The sequence below is a fragment of the Hoplias malabaricus genome, chromosome 1, assembly GCF_029633855.1.
Source record: "Hoplias malabaricus isolate fHopMal1 chromosome 1, fHopMal1.hap1, whole genome shotgun sequence".
Lineage (NCBI taxonomy): Eukaryota > Metazoa > Chordata > Actinopteri > Characiformes > Erythrinidae > Hoplias > Hoplias malabaricus.
In genome coordinates this window covers 64,348,251-64,371,920 of record NC_089800.1, presented here as the reverse complement: position 1 = coordinate 64,371,920, position 23,670 = coordinate 64,348,251, and the positions used below count along the sequence as shown (strand labels likewise).

Genomic DNA, 23,670 nt, shown 5'->3' with positions numbered 1-23,670 from the left:
TGTAAGTCACAGCTGATGAAATCCGCGCCAATAGGAATTAGGAGGCGGGCTCTAGTCTCAACGTGACTGACGCTCTTCTCACTGACTGGTGGCCTCGACATGTCTTTAGTCTAAATATTATAACGGTGCACAGGGTTGCCATGTACGTAGATTTAAAGTGAAATAGTAGTACATTCGTTTTAAAGTAATATAGTTTTTGGGTTGAATTGACTTAATAAAATCACGTTATTAAAACGACATTAATAAAATGTCTTCGCAAATATGAAATGGGATGTGTATTATGTGTAAATATATGTTAAAATATGTATCTTCATTGTAGCCATCGCATAATAATAAGAACAGGTTCAAAGTCTCATTGGGGTCCTGTGCAGGTCTGTCACAATAATAATTGACATATTTGTCATAAACGTTTCCTCAATAACTTTTGCAGACTTCAATACTCCTCATTGTGTTTATTTACATGTTTGTTTATAAGGTCAGCCATTTCTTAGCAAGTTGCTTTCCGTTTTCTTGTTTTCTCTGGTGTCGCTATTCCGGGGCTGTTATGTCGATTCGATTGAAAACAATTTAATTTTGTATATATGTTTTGTTTATTTTAGATATGTAATCATTTTTATGTTTCAAAGTCTGAATATTCTCAATGTTTTGCTAAATGTCCATTTCTTTTTAAATGGTCAGGTTTTGCTAAAGGTCCATTACTTTTTAATAACATCATGCTATTATATCATCAGTATAACAGTGTCATAAAATGGTGTTTAAAAAAAAAAAAGAAACACCTCGTTTATTGCAATTATTCCTGGGACGATATATCGATCAAAAAAAATGTTTACAGGATTTACTTGGCAAAGACGTCATCAATTATTATTAGTTCCAAAGTCATAACTGATATTAAGGCAGGCAAATGCCATATAATGTTACATTTTAGTCTATTCTTATATACTAAGGATTTTTTCATATATTTTATTTCTTTATTTAAAATGTATTTGCTTTGTCTTTATACACTTTGCATATGTTGATTTGTTTGTCGGAGGGTTTGGCAACCCAGGCGGTGCAGGCTTGTGTGTACGGCCGTTAGCTACATAGTCACGCAAAACACGGGTTCGTGGCTTTTTCTTCGGTCTGAACACGATTTTTAATCATAACTCATGCGAGAAGATGGAGAAAAGAACAGATAAACGAAGAGACGGAGAAAAGGAACGATAAAAACTAAACAATTCGTGACGCTTTATTATTTTCGGAAACGATTAAAACGGGACCAAAACAAAAAAAGAACTGGAGAAGGGACTGACTTATTCTTAGCTAACATTAGAAATACATTTATTACTCAGAACAAATGGCTGGAATTTGTAACAGCAGCTCCACATCTGGAATGGGTGACATCATCCAGCTCAACGTCGGAGGAACGAGGTTTGTCTTCATATAAACATAACCGTCATTAGATCATAGCGTTATTTTTCTGTAATTTGTAAATAGAGTTAGATCACTTAAATTGCATTAACGTCAATAAAACGACTCTCATATCTCCTCAATTACGCGTAGCTGTGATAGGCTCTTAATTTAAAAGCTTCTTTTCCCTAATTCTCTGTTCCACCTTAAATTACACTACAGTTTCTCTGTTTACGTTCTGGTGCTCGCTGCTATATAACGGCAACTGCTGGTCCATTTAAGGTGGACCAGAGAATTCGACGAAGCCACAACAGAGCTTCGACGAGTTTAGCTAGCACTAGATTATTTACACTTTAAACGTCTGTGTTGCGAGAGATATTTTTATTATTGATTGTGACGGGGGTGGTCGCGAAATAAGTCTTATATTAGAGACAGTTTTTGCCTTGAACAAATGCACAAATAAATGTATATATATATATAATACAAATATTTAAACATGATAATACTCATTCATTATTTTAAGATATTAAATCATAAATATGAAATAGTATTTCATAGTTTATGTTTATATATGTACCTGGTATTCATTTGTTTCTTTCAGATTTAGCACATCACGACAGACTCTAATGTGGATTCCAGACTCGTTCTTCTCAAGGTAAAATTACCACTATATATATATATATATTATATATATAGACATGAAACACATACACCACTAGAGCATAATTCCATCAGGACAAAACTGTACATGGCTACAGTTATAACTGTAGGCTGAAACTAATAAATTAAATGACCATTTACTCTGTTTTCTAGTTTGCTCAGTGGGAGAATATCAACTCTAAGGGATGAAACTGGAGCTGTAAGATTTACCATAACAAATTGTCTCCCATATTTTTTGTGTTTTATGTTGAAATAGTGTTCATTAAATAGTTTATACTTAATTAAAACAACCTGGAAATGTCTAATTTTTATCTTTGTACTACAGATATTTATTGACAGGGATCCAACAGCATTCGTGCCCATTTTAAACTTCCTTCGGACAAAAGAACTAGATTTGAGGTGAGGTGTGCATACTGGATTTTAGTGTATTACCCTATGTCCAAATGCTTGTAAACACTCCTTATAATGAATGACATCCTCTACTTTAATGTGAGACAATGTTTACTTGCACACACACACACACACACCCTGTGTGTAATATCTCAATCTAAAATAATCAAATAAGTCTCATAAAGACAAATCACCTAAACCAGGGTTAAGTTAAGAAATACTGGGTTAGTGACTTGTAGTGTATTGCCTAGTGTAAATACTAGGCATGTGTTTTTGCTTTAATTTTGACATCTCTGTGTTTTTTAGGGGAGTTAACATAAGCATTCTGAGGCATGAAGCTGAATTTTATGGCATTACACCTTTAGGTATAATTTAACTTGAAGTTTTATTTGCATACTATATACATTTACAATAAACATGAAATGTAATTATTCCATGTGTTCTTCTTTTTCACTGATTTTAGTTCGCCGTTTGCTGTTATGTGAAGAGCTGGAGAGGTCATCTTGTGGAAGTGTACTTTTTCATGGGTACCTCCCACCACCAGGTACTCACTAATAAGACAATGGTTATACAGAAAAAATGGATAAATAAACAGCTAGTTATTTTTGATACTGAGGAAAATTGTAGTATTACAGCAGCAAGAACATACCAATAAATAATAATAAATATATACATAAATAAAAATGTGTGTGTGTGTATATAAATTATAAATAATTTTTTTTTTTTTTTACATTTTATGTCTCTTCAGACATTGACTTGTTTATTTTTTTTAGCTATCCCACCTCGTATGGCTGCAGCAGTTCAGGAGGAACGTCCAGGTTCTAGTGGAGCAGAGGGAATGGTCTTTTCTCGACCTGGACCACAGTCTGCAATTCCTGGACCTTCTGGAGCAGAGGGGGCAACAAGACTGGGTCAGAAAAATCACTTTAACTAACTAATTATAATCATGCATGGCTGCAGTCCATGCCCAACCTCCTCCCCGCAGCCCTTTATATACACTCCAAACTAATGTCATTTCCACAATGGCAAACTTGCTGGCTCTTCAGTCTGTTTTGCTGCTCCTGGGATAGACCTCAGTCTGGCTATTATAGATTGCAAGCTTTTTTCTTCCACTTTGACCTCTGCCCCATGCTTTGAAGCAGTGTTCCACCCTCATCATGCCTGCTTTCCTATCAGCTCCGGCTGCTCCAAGCTCCTCAGCCTATTTTGGTGTTTCCAGCACCACTGGATCCATATGTGTTCTCATTAAACCTCTGCCACCGACAATCAGCCTTGCACCTCTCCTTTCTTCCACCTCTGCCTGGACAGTAGCTGGTTTCCAGAAGGTGCTCCAGGTCCGTGACTTGCCCTGCAGTCTTTGTGCTGACAAGACAAACAACTTCTCCTCATTTCTCACCTCAACCTCAGATGAACCAAGTTCTTCTGCTCAACCCGCACAGTGCACAATGATGTCACTATACCCAGCACCACCAGGGCACTCATCCACTTGGCCTTCTGCCTTTTCTAACCTTTCTTTTTCTCTCTCTGCCTCAGCTCCTCCTGATCCTCCTCCTGCCTACTCGCTGGATGGCTTTCTCGTCATAGATTCGCCTTCCCCTCATCAACTGTCTCTCCTCTCTGCCATCTGGCTTTTGCCGTCTAGGCATCCTTGCGTTTCTTGGCCTTGTTTGGATTCTGTGTCTTTCAGGCTTTGTTTCTGTGTGATGAGCTGGACCGCATTGCTGGATTTATCTGCTCAGGATCCAGGACACCAGCAAAAAACTCCACCAACAAGCTTTTCGCTATTACATACTCTTGTCCATGACCGTTCTGTAGCACTTCAGTGTTTTGAATTCCTTTAATTTTTAAGTTTACCTCCTGTTTCAGCCTTCATAGGTGTGGTCCATACTAGCAAATATTTTGTTGAACTTTGAATTGGAGTTTGAAAGTTGAAATCCTTATGATGCCACAGCCATTCGTAATCTGAAGTCCAAGGGAGAATAACTGGACTTGCTTCCTCATGCAGTGAAGGATGGCTTTACTTCTCACTTTCATTGTCTTTTAGGTGACATAATAGAACAGAGTCCTGTTTCCCAAATGCTTTCTAGCATTTAAGATAATCTTAACTTGTAGAAAGAATGCTTAATGTTAATGCACTCTAATGATGATGTTAACACAATGAAGCCTTTGGACATCTCAGCACTTATCAGTCATTATTCTCCACCAAGTCTGTTGAGTTTTAAAAACAGTGTGGCTGTGTTTGAAAGGACTGAAATGATATCTATTAAGGCAGTATACCGAGGGAGAGGGAGAGCCAAGTTGTTTCTGAAATTAATATTTATATAAACACGGCCTGGTTTTTGTTCCATTATCTTAAAAGTTATACTTATGTTGGGCAGCACTAGGTTTACCTGTGTTACTGGTAATGTGTTGAAATATTTTCTGCTTTTTAAACTCTTCAAAAAGTGGCTCATAGCATTCTTTAGTGTTACAATTTGTGACATCAAGGGTCTCATTTATAAAATGTTAATGAATTTCATCAGAAATTTGTTCTTAGCATTTTCATTTGCATTTATAAAAACTCCTTGTTGAATTGTTTCATGTCTACAATACATGGCAGCTGTCCCTCTGTCAAACTGGAAACATGTTTTCATCTAATTCACAGTTTTACAAATCACAACTGAAATATGCATTTAAACTCATGATACTTTTAAAATCAAATCTGTGCGTACAAACATTTATTAATGCGTGCCTAGGACAGTACGTAGTCAAAGCATTATTAAGCTGTATGATAACAGTGATTAAGATAGCAGTGATTGCAGGGGTATGCATAAACAAGTCATAGTATTTAAAAGAAAGTACTTCTGTATTCAGCTGCTTAAAATATTTATTTGATTTTGATCTCTTTTTCAGGATCTCCAGTGGATCCCAGGAAAGTCCTGATCGTTGCTGGCCATCACAACTGGATTGTAGCAGCCTACGCTCACTTTGTCATTTGTTACAGGTAAACATTACTAAGCATGTAATACCTGCTCTAATTTCATTGACCATGTACATAAACTGAGAGCAATAAAATGGAAAAGCATGTTAACCCATTTGAGACTTTTGCTGCCCAAAATCTAAGCCAAAGCTGTAAAAAAAAAAGTAGCAAGTAGAAATGACACAGACAAAATTTTGATTACTATGAAACCAGTTATTGGGAAATTGTAAAAAGTAATCAACACAGGGTATGTTAAAGTCCAGGGAGAACAGGAGCATCTAATGCTAAAGTGGTCAGGAGCTACATTGTGTCTGTGTTGTACTGTGTGGAAAAAGTGGAGGCGGTGAATGTGGGCATTCTCCGCTGGCCTCAAAGCACAGTATCGAGGGTGCAAGTGAATGTTCTTCATTGGCGTGTAGGCGATAAAAGCAGATGTTCTCCATCTGTTGGGAGGGTAGAAAAAGCAGGACTCCCCGGTTGTGGAGCATGTGAGAAAATACCACAGGCTCTGAGAGTGAACAAATCAGTGTAGCACCAGTAAAATCAGGCTGTCCCATTCCAATCCCCATTCCACGAGCACACCAGCAGTGGTGGGTGCAGGCAGGCAGCCAGGGAGCTGAGCCCATAGTTACTTACACATCAAGGAGAAGAAATGCCATTTCAGAGTAATGTTGAAGGTCTTTGGCAGTTGTTAGTGTTCTTCATCTTGCAAAAGCCAGTCCAGTGATGATACTTGTTTCATTCTTTCTCAGAGGCATTTTTAGTTGAGGAATGTACTTTTTTAGTGAAGGAATATTTGGACAGTTGCTTTCATTTAAACATTGTGTACTGCATTCTGTCATATTGCAAGTAGAATGCTGTGTCAGCAGTCACTGTCCAGTCTCTTGGGGCGAGCAAAGCCAAACGTGGGGAGGCCAAAGTTTCCACTGGATGGACCTAACATGCACACATGATTTCCCAAGCTATAAAAACAAAAAGCAAAGAACAGTACACACAGAAATGTTGTACACACAAAATGGCTATTCATTTTTATCCTCTGTGGGATACATGGTTCCCCAAAATGTTTTTCAAAAACTATATAAGCTACATTACTGAAACCAATTGCCTCATGTAGAGGACATCTTGGCCTTTCCAATGAGATATATATTTTTTTGGGGTGTGTCATATTTAACAGGAGTTCTGCCTTTTCAAAATGGCCGTCGTCTCAACAAGCACATTTTACAGAAACAAGAGAGGCAAGCAGTTAAAATATATGCATTTATTATGTTTCTAAAGTCTTTTGTTGATATGTTTTATGGAGAAAAACCTTTTAGCTAATTTAATTAGAGCAGTTTTTTATTAAAATGCAGAAATTTTCATCTAACTATACATTTTTGACATCCTCTGTGGTGAACATTGTTGCTTATTAAATCAGTTTTTCTATGAAACTCATGGTATCATATGTAATAGGAACAAAGAAGGAATAGGAATAGGAAATTTCCTTTTTAATTAGAAATTCTTAGAAAAATCTCTCGTTAAATATTAAAATGTGATTACTAAGGCATTGCTATGGCTGCCATGGATACATTTTATGGCATAATGTTATATACCACCTGTGAAAATATTGGCTTCAAAATCTTATTGACACATGTTTAGTTAGTGTGGCTAAAAAGTTTGAAAAACCTGATTTACAGTAATCAAGAATAGAAAATAGGATGTTTTCAGTGAAATGTTCTTGTTGACTTTTGATTGGTTTATACTTTTTCCTAAATTGTGTTACTGTATATGTTATACAGTGTACGGGAAGTATTTCCAAATTGCCAAAACTGAGACATTTGTAGAATACTGTTGAAAACTGTGGTCAAGTTAACCTGGTTTTCGTTTTAATTAGTTTCCATGATTGTCTTAGTTGTTGATGCAGGGTTTGGGTGGGATGCACAATAGGAAATAATTACTACAACATCCTGTTGTCCACTGTAAAGGACATTCCATAATAAATAAATAAATAAGTGTTTTTCGAAGAAAAAAAAATGTTAATGTGACATTTGTTTCATCCAGTAGTCTTATTTCATATTAAAATTACTAAAATTCTCAAATTTAAATTTTTCTGGGTCTCAGGAGGATATCTTTATATAGAAAGTAGTTGTTTGGTGTTATATGAATGTTTAAAATGTCAGAAATATCACGGTTAAATAACGAATAATTATGCTGTTTTGAGTTCTCTCATCAGTTTATAATTTCTCATCGTTCATCTGATTGTTCAGGACAATGGAATCTTAAGGTTGGCAGGAGATGTTTTAAAGTCTCATGCTGCCTTGATGTTTTGAGTTCTCAACAGTTTTTTTTTTTCATCTCTTTTCAGGATAAAGGAGTCCTCAGGCTGGCAGCAGGTTTTCTCAAGCCCATATCTGGACTGGGCAATAGAGCGTGTAGCTCTGAACGCTAAAGTTGTCGGGGGTCCTCATGGAGATAAAGACAAGATGGTTGCAGTGTCTTCAGAAAGCAGAATCATCCTGTGGAGTATCCAAGATGGAGGGAGTGGGAACGAGATCGGTGAGAGGAAAGGGGGGCATGGTTTAAATAAACTAGAACAAAATAACACAGCCAACAACACACATTGGTAGGTGGATTGGTGACTCAAGTGTCCATAGGTGTGAGTGTGTTTCACACTGTGAGGGGCTCCCCCTCCAGGGTGTGTTCCGACCTTGCACCCAATGATTCAGGGTAGGCTCTGGACCCACCGTGACCCTGAACTGGATAAGAGGTTTAGACAATGAATGAATGAATTAAAAATAGCAAAAATGGTAAGATAATGTCTCTAATGTGGTGAAATCATCTTACAATATAATGTATCTGATAAGACCTTTTCTCTGGATAAATATAATTGTCATATAATACTCTTACAACAATATCAGAATGAAAAATATTAAAAGTATTATACAATGACATTTTTTATGAGATTTATTACATTTCTTTGATCTGTGTGTTGTAAAGGTGTGTTTAGCCTCGGAGTGCCTGTGGACTCTCTGTTCTTCATCGGGAGTCAGTTGGTGGCCACCAGTCACACAGGGAAAGTTGGGGTCTGGAACGCAGTCACACAGCATTGGCAAGTAAGAGATTTTATTTTTAAAAAGTCATAACCTAAGAGCCAATCCCACGAGGAATGTCCTGACCATTAGCACAGTAAAAAAAAAGCCAGAGAAAAAGTCTGATGTAGTGTTTTTTATTATTATTATTTTTTCCATTGTTAGGGGTAGTTCCATTGTTAGGGTTTTTGAAAACAATGGAAGAGACATGGTCTGTTTTCAGTCCCTGAAAGAGAAGGGGTGAGCCTTCCTGTGAGTATATGAGGTGGAGTGAAGTTTGAAGAGTTGTCGTTGATTGTAGAATATTACAACACATTACAAATTCCTGCCATTTTGATGTAGATATTTCCCTTAAAGGGGGAGTTCGTGCCAGCGAGTTCAGAAGAGAACAGTTAAGTTCTATTTCACCCTGATCTTCAATGTTCAAAACCCCCAGAAGACCAACACAGAGCAGGAATTGCTTGTCTGATAGGTCACTACCGGCACTGCAGTGACAATGATATGGTGATAATGTGTTAATGTGTGTGTGTTGCGTATGTACAAGTGGATCAGACAAAGCAGTGCTCCTCAAGGTTTTAAATATTGTGTCCACTCACAGTTTGTTCCACCTTGTAGATGTAAAGTCAGGGAGAGTAGCTCATCTAGTGCTGCACATTTTTTACCTTTAGCATTGGTCACCAGACTGGACGCTGGACATTTTTTGTTGGTAATTCTGGTTGGGGGACTGTTCTCCAACCAGCAGTGGCACAGACGGGGTTAAAAATTCCACAGCAGCACTGCTGTGTCTGATCCGATCATAAAAATGCACAGAGCTGTTTAGTGTAGCTGAGAGAACAGTGAGTGTAGAAATAAGCATGTGGTGTTAATATTAAAGCTGATTGAGGTAAATTTTTATTATATACATATAATATCAATATAACTGTATATTATCTATTATTGTTAATTCTGTTATCATTATTATTATTATTATTAATATTATTGGTAGTAGAAGCAGCAGCAGCAACAATAATAATAGTATTACTTTTGGTAGTAATGTTACCAATACATTTATTTAAGTAATTTTACTTAGTTATAGCATCTTAAGTCACTGGCTGATAATTTGACCATCATTTCTAGAAGTTAAACTGCTAAAAACTGTCACAATGCAATAAGGCTTTTACAAGATAAAACTAATTAAGACAGAAATAAGATGGTTAAGTGTTGGATAATTTTCCAGTAAAAACAGAATTAATTATATAAACTGATTCAATTGAAGATGATTTCACTTGATAAGAGATCTTTTTTGCAATGAATACGTTTTTGTGCAGGTTCAGGATGTTGTGCCCATCACAAGCTGTGACACTGCTGGATCTTTTCTTCTCCTTGGCTGCAACAATGGCTCTATTTATTACATTGGTAAGTCAGATATATCCAGATAAACACTATAGGACCCAAAGTTTGTAGACACTTACTTATTCAACATTTCTTCTGAAGTAAATGAGGTCTTGGTTCTTGTTTGCTGAAGTAACAATCTCTTCTAAGAAGGGTTTAGACTAAATAATAGAGCATTACTGAGAGCAATGCTGTAATGAACACATTTCCATTGCTTCACCAAAGTCAAAGTTGTTGCATGTTTCAAAACATTTAACACCCAGCTTAACTATGCCATCTGTTTTGCAAATTCTACACCAGCATTGCTTCATTTCAGTGTGTTGATTATAAGCTTTTCCCAAAGATAAAACTGTGTACCATGCAGTGGTGTTGTCATGCTTTCTTTTTTAATTATTATTCATCAGAGTATTTAAACGTCATTATTATGCCAAATTTTTATACTTTTTTTTATACTTTTATACTTAATGCCAAATTTTCCCATTTGATAATATTTGTTAACATAAAAAGTATTATCGAATATGCATGTGACAATATATCTGTTAAAAAAAGTTACAAGCAGAGTTAGAGAAAGAACACACATTGAAATGTCAATTTTTCCACCTTATCTAATCTCAAATCACTGATCAAGGGCGGCACGGTGGCGCAGCAGGTAGTGTCGCAGTCACACTGCTCCAGGGACAATATATAAAACTTTACTTTCGGATTGTGTTAAAATACTTAAGATTCTGCAGAAATCAAAATATTTAAAGGGCATTCTGATCTGATTTCAGATATGCAGAAGTTCCCGCTGAGAATGAAGGACAACGACCTCTTGGTGACTGAACTCTATCATGACCCATCAAACGATGCCATCACAGCCCTCAGTGTCTATTTAACTCCCAAAACAAGTAGGTAATCTTTAGAAAATTAAACATACAGGTGTTTTGCTTTGGATGCTTTATTTTTTATTTTTTTTCAGAATAAATAATATGAATAAATTCACACTTTGGATAAGCTGTGATTTGAAAACCCACAAAGTTTAAACTGATCCCTTTAACTCTGATGTAAATGAGGTTTATGAGGAATTCTTGTTCCTGTGATTTATCTGAGAGCTAAACAGAACACTGAGATTGAGAAATTGCAAAGTTTGGATGTTTTGGGGAAAATATGGCAATTTTTCAGTTGAAATGTGATTATTGTCATAATATATGCTACAGATCTTTTACATTTACGTTTATGGCATATAGCATATATAATGCCATTATACTGAGCAACTTAGAAAAGTGATTTGTTGTCTGCTGAGAGAATACATCCTAACTAGTAGTGATAATAAGACTTTATTATTTAATATTTTCTTTAATGTGAAGCATCTCTTTGTTGAGAAAGTCCTGTATCTGAATGAATGTCACCAATTTGTGCAGAATTATAGGCTAGATGTGGCATGACCTTCTGAGTGAATCAGTTTCCTGAAGATCTTCTCATCAAATTAAAAACAAATGTTTTTGATGTGTACGAGCAGTCCCTATCTGTGTTAGTGTGTGAGAAACAGCACTTCTTGTGGTGCAGTTATTTATTTTTTGTGACTGAGTTGCATCTAAAAATATGGCACCAACTTGTGGGAAACACATGTTTGTGATGTACAAATGTACAATAAATGCGACTTTATTGTCACCCTCATAGGCAGCATACAAAAATATTAAAATATGAGTGGTGTATGAGTGGTGTAAATGCTTAGGACTGTGTTCACAGTTCAGATGAGTGTAAGCAGCACCAAACTATTGAATATTTCTCTTATATTTTAAGCTCTGTTTTCAGGTGTTAGTGGAAACTGGATTGAAATCGCTTATGGGACGAGTTCTGGAGCAGTTCGAGTGATTGTTCAGCATCCAGAAACAGTCGGGTCAGGACCTCAGTTATTCCAAACCTTCACTGTCCACAGAAGTCCTGTCACCAAAATCATGCTCTCAGAGAAACACTTGGTCTCAGGTAACTCTGCGCTGAAGAGAGATTTCCCATTGTCCAAATACATAAACCAATCAGCCTGTGTTGGTTCTACACTCATTGTACATTTTATCAGCTCTACTTACCATATACATTCACAAATATAGCCCTTTTGTCTTTTGCATAGTATTAAAAATGATCACAATTAACATTTTATTGAAAAAGAAAAAAAAAAAAAAACTAAAAATGAAGTATTAAAACACTACATTCATGATGGCCTACATACGAAACAACTTATTTCAAAACTCACACTTACTTTTGGCTATTATCCCAAAGAAAATAACAAATTAATGCACATGCTTGTGCAGTGCTTATATGATTGATTTTTTTAATAAGATATAAAAACTAAAAGAGCAGGTGACTGTTCGAATTGTAAGTTAAAGTTATATTATACAAAAATACTTTAAAACTCATTTGTAAGCCTAATATATATATATATATTTCCAAATTTGTGTCTCAGTTTGTGCTGATAACAATCATGTAAGAACATGGACAGTGACTCGCTTCAGAGGAATGATCTCCACTCAACCAGGATCCACTCCGCTTGCTTCTTTCAAGATCATCTCCCTTGAGGAAACAGAGAGCCACAGCAGCTACTCCTCCGGCAATGACATTGGTGAGAGGGAACAGAATTAAATGAGCAATGAGTCATTCCAAAGAATGGATTTATTTTTACATTACATATTACTATTAGATACTGTTTATACAATATACAAATCGCTTTATAGTAACAGAATGTATCTGTTTATGCTTATATTAAATCTATGGTATAAATTAAATTTAGTACAGAATTTCTGACACAGATATCAGTATAATGACTGCTTTCTAACTAGACTAATTGCTATAATAAGCACATGGGAAATGGCATTACAAATAGTAGAAGCATTGTTAATTTTCTATATCAAGTACACAAAATGAGCACAAAGTGATGCTTGAATTATTCCTTATTTTTTATTGTAGGTCCCTTTGGAGAGAGAGATGACCAGCAGGTGTTTATTCAGAAAGTTATCCCCATCACCAACAAATTGTTTGTGCGCCTCTCTTCTACTGGAAAAAGGTAGATTTTTTAAAATATACAGAACAAATTTGCATAATACAATCACAGATTTGAGACACTTCTCCTTCCTGATTATTGCCTATGGTGATGAATATTTGAAAATGGAGATTCAGTTAATTTTACAGTGTATGTTTACCCCTAAAATCAGCCAGTGTTTTGAAGTGGAAGGGGACATTGCTGTGCTAATAGTTTTATTAACATAAAGACAGAAAAGCCCAGATAGGTGAGTTATTTTATTATTACCAAGCAACACAGTTCAGCTGTTAATGTAAATAAAGTATTCCCCATTTCCAGAAAATTGTGATTTTTTTTTATGTAATTAAAACAAGAATCTATGATTTGTTAATGGTCATGAGCCTTTATTTAACCAAAAATCTCCAAAGAAAAGTTTTCAGTTATGAATTTCTTTGTTTTTTGTAAATGTAAACAATTTTAGAATCTAATGCACCCCGAGTGCACTGATGCATCTCTATACCCTGGCGGATGTTGACTTTTACGCCTGGATGATCCATTTTGTCTTTGGAACAGAGATGTTGACAGCTGAAATGTAGACTCATCTTGACCACAGTATAAATTTCCACTGTCACTCATACTGTGAGAGAAGAACTTGAACCCATAGACGTTGACATAGAATTGATATATGGCTTTGTCCTTGTGTGTGACTTTAAGGTTACTTTATTGTGGCGTTTTATGGTTTAATATTTGTACATATATATAAATGTTTGCTTTCTGTAATTTCCCAGGATCTGCGAGGTGCAGGCAGTGGATGGAACAACTATCTCATGTTTCACTGTGAGAGAGTGCGAGGGTTCAAGCCGAATGGGTTCTCGACCACGCCGCTACCTCTTCACTGGACATGCCAATGGTAGCATCCAGATGTGGGACCTGACCACTGCCATGGACACAGTCAACAAGAATGAGGACAAAAACAAACGGGAAGCTGCTGGTGGGACATTTACTTACATTGTTACATTCTATTTTTTACTCTGATTCACAGCAAAGTGTGATGCATAAGCATTTGAAAACAACATAAATCATATAAAAAACATAAAACAAATATCTAATTTGACAGTTTCTGAAATTGTAAAAATATCAATGTTGTTTTGTGCTTTTATAAACATTTTTAAAAGATATTAAGTTTTAAGTAAAGATTCTACACGTTAATGTACAGGGGTTGGACAATGAAACTGAAAAAACTGTCATTTTATTGTGGGAGATTTCAGCCTGGTGGCCAATCTTCATTAATTGCACATTGCACCAGTAAGACCATGTGCATCCAATGGTTCAAACATTGTATCCTGAAGGCGGTGCCGTGTATCAGGATGACAATGCACCAATACACGCAGCAAGACTACTGAAAGATTGGTTTGATGAACATGAAAATGAAGTTGAACATCTCCCATGGCCTGCACAGTCACCAGATCTAAATATTATTGAGCCACTTTGGGGTGTTTTGGAGGAGCGAGTCAGGAAACGTTTTCCTCCACCACTATCACGTAGTGACCTGGCCACTATCCTGCAAGAAGAATGCCTTAAAATCCCTCTGACCACTGTGCAGGACTTGTATATGTCATTCCCAAGATGAATTGATGCTGTATTGGCCGCAAAAGGAGGCCCCTACACCATACTAATAAATTATTTTGGTCTAAAACCAGGTGTTTCAGTTTCATTGTCCAACCCCTGTATATTACCTACATATACCTCTTGTGACTATTCATATTATCTGCCTATAGAATAAAATGCTCTGTAAATAAAATGGTTTAAAACAAGCTAAAAGTGATATACATGAGATGAACAATCTAGTAATATATATCAGAATGAGGAAAAATAAGAATAGATAATTTTTCTGCAGTGTAGCACTGGTCTGAATATAGTCATGTTGACTTACTGTACAGGGAACATTAATGCATGAACCTGACTTCACTGTTGCTTTATTGCTGTCATATTTTTTATGCAGAAGTGGGCGGGCCCACAGAGGAGGAACTTCTGAAGTTGCTTGACCAATGTGATCTCAGCACGTCTCGCTGCGCCACACCCAACATTAGCCCCGCCCCCTCAGTGCTTCAGCACAGCCGTCTCCGAGAGTCATGCTCCAGGTCAGAACCTGCTTTTATTTGCATTTACACCACCCAAGCTCTCTTCATTGTCCCCCTGCCTTCACCATGAGCATCAGTGTGATAAAATGTTTTCATTCCATTGGCTGATGATTTGAGGACATACAAGGCCATTCATTGAAACTATGCAGATTTGTGCCTGACCATGGATTAGATGGGAGGCCTCTTAGAAATGTGTGTGTAGCTGATGAATGTGATGCTGGTGGAGCCAACAGGGGGCACTGTCTGTGGAGAATCTGTAGACAAATGCCAGAGTTTCAGGTCTGAAGATGACCAAGAGTGGTCCTTTCACACATTCAGCACACGGCAGGAGATTTTCTGTGTCAGGAACTTTCTCATAGTGATAGATGAAATGTGTGCTTGCGGTGTGGACCAGCACCTGTGCAGCTTGTGCAGGAGAGACTCCTGCGAAAGGTGTATCTGTGATCCATGTGTATCCCAATGTCCGAATGCTGTGAGAAGGACACTGTTCTGAATTAATGGTGCCGTCTTTCAGTGGCCCAAACTCTCTGTATTGTCTGTAAAACTGGAACAAAGACAGTTAAACATGGCTTATAAATATGATTTTTTTTTTTTTAATGTCTCCAGTCTCCAGCTGCAGACTCAGGAGCCGGTGTCTGAGCCAGCGACATATGGTTCTCTACGTCCATATAGAGAGAGCCCCCTGCTGGCTAGAGCTCGCCGGACAGAGAGCTTCAGCAGCTGTCGAGACTTCCCCAGCCTGAATCTGTCCAGGGTTCTGCAGGAGCCGAATGGCACTGAGGACCAGGGCCACGAGGACAGTGACGGAGAGAAGAGAGTTTCTGCTCTAACAGAGACTCTGAGAGCCAGTAGGACCTCAGAGGGTCCCGCATTGAGTCGACAGGCCCCAGACAGCCCCGCAGACCCCCGGCACCGACCTCACTCCACTGAGGAAGGAACTATGGAATCCCGAACCGAGCCCAGGAGGAGAGGTGCCTTTGAGGGAAACTTCCTCAGCAGAAAGAAAGCTCCCCCTGCCCCTCTCCTCAGCTCCCTGCCTCCAGGGGGCGACACAGGAGGCAGTGACTCATCCAGCACTGCCTCACCCTCCCCAACCAAGACCACTTCCACCACATCCCCAAGACACCGCAAAGGTCCAGACACCAGCGAGTGAGGTCTCTATACACATACACATAAAACCTTATCGTTCATAATGCTACATGACTTCTGCATAAGCCCTTCATGACTTCATAAACTTAACATAAACATCTACAAAGGCTCATTTCAACCAGAGTTATCTTGTTATGGTGCTTTCAGGGTGAAACTGACTGATGCCAGGTTGAACGGTCACCCTGATGCTTGTTGGATAAAGCCTTTATTAGTATTTATGTAAGTTTGTTTGTTATAAAAGGCTTATGATGGTGTCATGTGGTCTTACGAAAGATCACTAATAGTCACTGGAAGCAGAGGTGTTATCCTTTACATATCTCTATATACAATATATCTCTACATATCTCTGGTGAAAGTGGAGCAGAAATATCTGTACAGAGCATGGCTGTGTTTGTTTCTCTTCAGCTTGCATTCAGAGATATTAAGTTGCATTTCTTTGCTCTAAAAATCTGTTACATATTTAAAAGACCTCTAAAGCACTTTAGCTCACGTTACTGTCCTTCCCTGTGAAAAGAGTAACACTACAGTTTGGGTTTTACTTTAAAAATGACAGATTACAGAGAAAATCTTACACTTTAACTGTGAAGTGTCATATACCAAGGCACATACACTATAGAATAGGTCTAATTCAACTCTTTCATTATAGATTTTGAAATAATGCAAGCCTTATTCATCATTCTATAACTCGTTTTATTTCTATGAACCAGTGGCACTTTATTTTGGTATTGCAACAACTAATGAAGGGAGTACTCAAGCTTTTGCCAGGTGCCTTGTGTGTGTGTGTGTGTGTGTGTGTGTGTGTGTAGTCATGTTTTCTTCTGTGTTGTTTATAGAGATCGTGTTGGCAGTTTATGAAGAGGGATGGTTATGTAAGTTCATGTATCTGGCTTATTTTGCACAAATGCCTGTTTTACAGAAGAATCATCCAGGTGCATTGGGGGTTTTATTATGTTCATTTTTCCAGAAGTGTCTCAGTCTTGTTGCAGTAGTCACTTCAGCTTCATGTAAATAGATTATTAAGTCTTAAAAAGCTATACATTGATGAGCCAGAATATTAAGACCACTCTCAGATGACGTGAGTATTGTAAAGCTATTGTATGTCTTACATTCATCAGACGGTAAGAGACGGAGAATATTTGTTGATGAGAGAAATGTTTTTGGGAGGAATGCATTGGGATACATTGGCCCCAATTAAGAAGAACCTGGTCCCATTTTGTTTTTCTAATGTGGGATGTGGTGGACCAGGCCCATTGTGAGAAGTGTGATGAGCTTTGGATGTTCTGGACAGTTTTCTGCTGCAGTGTGTTAGGCAGGTGGTCTTAATGTTTTGTTAATATTACTCTTCTAGCACTGCTTTGACCCATTGGTTTTCTTACAAGTGCCAGGCACTGGATCGGAAACTGGGAGGTTTTTTGTGTTAGCCGACCTTTTACATTGCTGTGTATTACAGGTGCAGGTTGTTATTGTTTAAATTGCTTTGTGCTGTGTATATGGTTCATCCACTGGGCCACCCACATAAGAGGAGTCGTGTTTAAAATGGGTTTAGTAAAGAACCTGCTACATCCAGGCCACTAGGTGTCAGTAACTATTTTATAACACATGGAAGAACCATTGAAAAAAAAGATGGAACGTGCCTTTAATTCTGCTTCATATTTGCTTCTTCACTGATGTGCTGCCTTTCACCATTTAAATAACACTAGTTTGATGTAAGTTTAAACCTGCTTTTGAAAAGCCAGGTTATTATTATTATTATTATTGTATTATTACTGCTACTACTACCATTAACCAATGGCAGATTTTCATAAATATTCTGGATTGAAGCCATTTCAGATTTTATGTATTTTGCACTACAAAATAATTCTCTTAGCACGTGAAATCGTTTTAGAATGAGTAAAAATGTCTACGCTCTAAGATTATTTCACTTTTTTAGTTTTTCCTCCCCAGTGTTTGTGGTGTATATTTGAGAAGGCAGCCACAGTTGTCTTAAACACTCAGTACAGGTATTTCGTGACATGTAACTCTAATTATTTCTTTATGCATTTGCACTTATCATGAAGCTTGTGGTTTGTATGAACATTTGCAAAGCAAATTATTCTTGCTGCAAGACGTTTCACTGTCCATTTTTACCACCTTTACAGTCTTTAATTCAGAGACAAATGTAATTATAAATATATCGTTATCTCTTCATGAATTTAATTTTCATAATAAGTCTTTAATGTGCATTATGTTTTAATTGCAATATGTAATATATCACAGTATTTATGTATTGTAAAACTAAGAAAAAATATGTTGGACCTGTCATTTATTGCCATTTTAGGGAGAATGATTAAGATTTTGACACTTTTCATTCCAGTTTAATAGATTTCACTATCAAACTTTGTGCAAGGCTGTAGTGCGTCGTATTTCTTTAGCCTCACCTCAAACAAAGGTGCTCAGTAGCGCCCTCTATGAGCACTTAAAACATGCTTTTCTTAGATGTTTCTCACACAAAATAATTAGAAAAACTTGGAAACATGGAAAATGTAGAAAAAATAAGCTTTTTTTTATTAATTGTACAATTTTGTACAAAGAGTGTTGTGCATCTGAAAATTCCAATTTAAAGCATTTAAATGTTAAATTCAAAACCACATGAAATATTATCCTCTTAATATTCACTTCTACAGTTAAGTGGTTGACCCCTGAATGTGTATGCCGTTTTTCCCCAAGGCTTGGAGCAGGAACTGGGATAAGGCCACAGAGTGAGTTCAGTGTATTTACTGCTGGATTTTTTTTTATGGCACAACTGTCCCTTATTTTTATTTTTAAAGTGTATCGTATAAGGCACAGTTTATGATCTGACCATTACATTTGAAAGTTGAGTAGTTTATTTAATGATGTATTATTTTGATTATTTGCAAATAACAAACAATTGCTTTTCTTTGCTCAGTGACTGTCATTAGTAATGTTCATTAACATGTTCTTCAAACTCATACCTCACACAGACGCAGTGGCTTTGACTTTAAAAAGGCTGACACACTTATGTAGGGGCATTTTGCAATTTTTTGCATTACAGTTTCATTACCAGTTACGCCTTTAACCCTCTTCACTATTAAATGTTGCATAAAGTTAATCTAGTCACCAGTCAGCGCTATTATACGTACATTTTACTTACTATGGGATTTGACAGATGTTTGTGTGTAGAGTTAGATATAGCTTTGTGTTATAGGTGCAGTTGTATACGGAGCTAGAAATGGAACCGTAGTCTGCGGTGTGTCCCCCAAAAACAAAACATTTAAACAGACATGGGTAGACATTATGTTTAAAAGATAATAAATATAGTAGAAGGAAAAAAAATAGCATCTCAAGCTCTAAAGTGTAGAGTAATTCCTAGTCTTGCATTGCCAGATTTTCTAAGGACAGTTTGGTGCCTTTCACCATTTCACGTGGCCAACAACCACCTACTACTGCAGGAAAAGTCATTTGACTCGTACGCAAAAAGACTAGTCGTAAGTCTGCTGTTTTGGAATGATGTGTAAAAGGAGGCAGTCTTCATGATTCAGTTTGGACCAGTAGCAGAGCCGGTACAAAATGTTACACAGAAGTGCGTATACGCGGATGTACCGATAACCAATCAGAATGCAACTGGCAGAATCCTGACAGTGAGGCCAGATTAGTGCACTGATATTATCAGGCTCTGTCAGCTTATCAAGGAGACAGTGGCTGAGACTAATACTACCCTTCAACACAGGAATTCAGGAGATAATCATTTAAAATTCGTTTTCGGTTTTAGGATCATTTATATATAAGATAAAATGACATTTGTTTTAGGTGTTGGGACTGATCACAAAGTACCACAGCCACAAAACACTATAACACTGCACACAGAAAAAGAGCAAGAGGCTATACATATGACAGAGAAGAGAGGGGATTCCTTTATTCACTGATATACTTGAGTAGAAGTATTTAAAATACTCAGGATAGTACAACCCTGTCATGAGTTAAACATAACTGTAACTAGTTACTACACACCTCTTGTTAGAATTCCTTAAAATGCATTAATTTGACCCTTATTTGTACATTAAATTCATCAGTGTTGTGTCACATTTAAGTTGCTTTTCAGTTTAATATCTTACGCCTGCTCAAGCAAGTGTAGTTAAATATATTTTAGTGATTAATGTAATAACATGGATTGTAGTAACAATCAAGGATTCACATAGAAATAGTTTCCCTTTTACTTTTTTTTTTCCTGGTGAAAGTGTCTTATTCCATTGACAGATCATTTAAACGTAATTTCTTGAAGTAAGAAAAGTGGTGTAATGTGTTCACCAGGTACAATCATTTAAAATAAAAGCATGTAGAAATAAATTGTATTGTCTTATGTTATTCTTAAAATATCATTCTTGTATTTTAGTGTTAAGGTAATTCAGTAGAATTCTCATTAAGGTACAAATAACTGGCTTGAAACTGACACATTCCCTTTTTATTGACACAATAAAGAAATGACTACATCAAATATAGCCAGACTCATCATTTTAATGCATTTAAAATATTACATTACACAATAACTTTTAACAAAAGAATGGAAATTATTCACTTCACATTTAAGTACATTTTGTTAAAAAATATATATATAAATCACACAGTCAAGAAATAATACTGATGAAATTATGCATATTAAAAAAAAGCCCTCTCAAAATGATGATAACTGTCTTTTTTTTAAAACATGAGATATTGCTATTAAGCAGGTTTAAAACAACCTCTCAAATAAATACACATGCAAACATGTGGCATCATAAAGAAATAATAATTAAAAAAAGTAATATGTACTTTACATTAATGATATATTTAAAATATTGACCATTGGCATTGCTATAATTATTTAGACTATATCTTGGTCTATAGGCACAAATTCACAAAAGCTGTCTTCATCGCTAACGCCCAATAAATACCTACACAGGACCAGAAACAACTAATAACTAAAGTGTACCCTAATGAACTAGAAGGGAGAGAGGCCCATTTCTGCAACTTAGACTCTAAAGATTAGAAATAAATCTAGCTAAAGTACTGCATAATGAAAGCCTTCAAGTACAAATATTTTAAAATTCCTATTCGATATATATTATAACTTTTATACATGTCAAACCTGTCAGTAAAGTAGGGTTTACAGTCAAAATTCAAATGAAATGTATGAGATAAGGGATAATTATTTAATCTCTTTATTTCCACTTAGTCCATTTCAGGGTCAAGAACAGGGCAAGCAAAGAAGCCCAGATAACACTATCCCCCATAAATTCTGCCAGTCCATCCTAAGGGGTCCCCAAGTGGTCCCCTGCCAGCCAGGAGATACAGTCCCTCTAGCGAGCCCTGGGTCTGCCTCAATGCCTGGTATACCTCCAGCGGAAGGGCACACAGGGGGCATACTTATATGATATCCAAAACATATCTACTGGCTCCTCTCAATATGAAGGAGCAGCACTTCTACTCCAAGATTGGATTGCATTCACTTGTAGTAGGCTACCTGAAGGAAGCATGGCAAATTTTTAAGGAGATAACCATGGCCTCAGGTTTGTAGATGCTGTATTGCATACTGACCACTTCACATTCAACTGTAAACTGCACACTGGATGCCTCAGTATGTGGAAGCAGGATTACATCATCCACAAATCATCATACTCCAAGTCCCCCAACAGAAGCCCTCCTATCTCCGGCTAAGACTTGCCACCCTGTCCAGAACAGAAGTGGAGACAAGGCACAACCTTGGTGGAGCACAGCATCCACAGTGAACAAGTCTGACAATCAGAGGATGCAAACTACACACACTCAGAGTGCACAAGGACAGAATGCCTCATATCAGTGGCCCCAACACCCCATTTTCCTGGCATATGTCCCACGGTGTATTTAGGGGAACATGGTCATATGCCTTCTCCAAATCTACAAAATATACACAGAAAAGAGCAGCAAACACACAACACCCCTCATTTATCTGTGACAATCTGACAAGTTGATTTGCAATGGCCAAGACAAAATCTGCATTTTGTTTCTAAATCCAAGGTTCAGCTACAGGCTTGATTCACAACAGGTGGACAGTCAGTTTCACTGGGTTTTTAAATAACATGCACTGGTATAAACAACGCTCAGCCAACTGCCACTGACATTACACGAACAGAGACACGTTTTAAGATGTGATAAAATAATGAAGAATATTTAACATCTCTCTTTTATCTCCCAGTATATTCCCCACCGAGCAGAAAGACAGTTCTCAATGTCCATGTCCATCTTTGTCCATTTACAAGTTAAAGTTTTCACAGCAAGGCTTTGCAGAGCTGCTCCTTCACAAGGTTAAAATATGACTGTCAAGCTCATCGATATGCAATCAGTATAGTGGAACAAATCCTCACAGGAACCATGTCTTCACAAGCTCTGCGGGACAGGAGAGTCTTGTTTGTGGATGGATTATTGCTCTCTCACTACACTGCTTATTTGCATAAAGTTGAGTGGAGTTTCACTAGGTCATGAAAATGAATGAATTCTGGACACTTTGTCGCTTGCAGTGTGCATGAAACTTAAGAATATGTGGTTGGTGTGGTTCCGTAACATCATTGGCTCCCATGTGAGATTCCTGGGTCCGATTCCAGGTCTGGGCAACCAGTCTGTGCTACACCAATAAGAGCCCTTGGGCAAGACTCCCAACACTGCGTTGGGCTACGTGTAAAACCAGTAACCTCGTGAGTCAGTCTGGATAAGAGCATCTGCCAAAATGCCATAAAATAATTCATGCCATATTTGTTAGCAATACAGTAACACTTCACTACAATTACAGGATCATTTCAGACATTTCTTCCTATTAAACTGTTAGAAATACTGTATGATATGTATAATGTATAATTGTATTATCGTATTATTGATTGTCAGCCATATACTTATGAATAGACTAAGATATATAGAGAGAATAAACTGCCAAATATATTAAAAGGATAGTAAAACCTACTCAAGATCCAAAGATAATTCTGTTATTCATATTTCTTCAATTTATGATGTTCATAAACCATTTCTGACTGATAAATATCATTTCTAATCTGTAAAAAATGTGTACTATATTTGTTTATCATTAATGAAATGAGTTTAAAGAGTGTTGTAGCATGAATCTGTAATTGTAATGGACTGTTACTGTAGGCGTAGTAAAGAATACATGAAGACTGAATGTACAGATAATAACTCGTTATTAATATAATGTACACATAACTTTGATCACAATCCAATGGAAACAGCAATTAAAATAATAATTAAGCAAGTGTATTAATTAGATTTCATGTGGAAGAAATTAAGTGATATGAAGCTGCCATGAAGTTTGGATGAGCGTATATTGTACTTTTAAAATATTTTAGAAAAGTATATCACATGTTCCTATGTAATCTCTCTCTCTCTCTCTCTCTCTCTCTCTCTCTCATATTGTCTTTGGAAAAACTTGCCCTTGATCCAATATGGCGGCCATGTTCTGGATATAGCCTAAGAGATAGGCGCCCTCACCCGAACTGGGGTGTGTATTTTATTTTTATATTAAGGCTTTGCACTAGACAA

General features: G+C 36.9%; 1 protein-coding gene across 3 annotated transcripts; it reads left to right on the top strand.

Moving 5' to 3' along the window:
* Positions 1 to 1,075: 1,075 nt before the first annotated feature.
* Positions 1,076 to 20,576, top strand: kctd3 (potassium channel tetramerization domain containing 3). 3 transcript variants are annotated; one of them, XM_066670624.1, is made up of 18 exons: positions 1,076 to 1,407; positions 1,988 to 2,041; positions 2,200 to 2,245; positions 2,372 to 2,445; positions 2,743 to 2,801; positions 2,900 to 2,980; positions 3,210 to 3,347; positions 5,329 to 5,419; positions 7,737 to 7,927; positions 8,369 to 8,484; positions 9,768 to 9,855; positions 10,602 to 10,718; positions 11,626 to 11,796; positions 12,272 to 12,427; positions 12,772 to 12,868; positions 13,612 to 13,814; positions 14,826 to 14,964; positions 15,571 to 20,576. In XM_066670624.1, exons 1-18 carry the CDS (start codon positions 1,334 to 1,336, stop codon positions 16,115 to 16,117), a joined length of 2,442 nt encoding a protein of 813 aa, XP_066526721.1. In that variant the 5' UTR covers positions 1,076 to 1,333; the 3' UTR covers positions 16,118 to 20,576. The 3 variants fall into 3 exon arrangements, with proteins under 3 accessions (XP_066526721.1, XP_066526711.1, XP_066526730.1); XM_066670614.1 differs by having other exon boundaries at positions 11,614 to 11,796; XM_066670633.1 differs by lacking the exons at positions 1,076 to 1,407; positions 1,988 to 2,041; positions 2,200 to 2,245; positions 2,743 to 2,801 and having other exon boundaries at positions 11,614 to 11,796.
* The last annotated feature ends 3,094 nt before the right edge of the window (positions 20,577 to 23,670 follow it).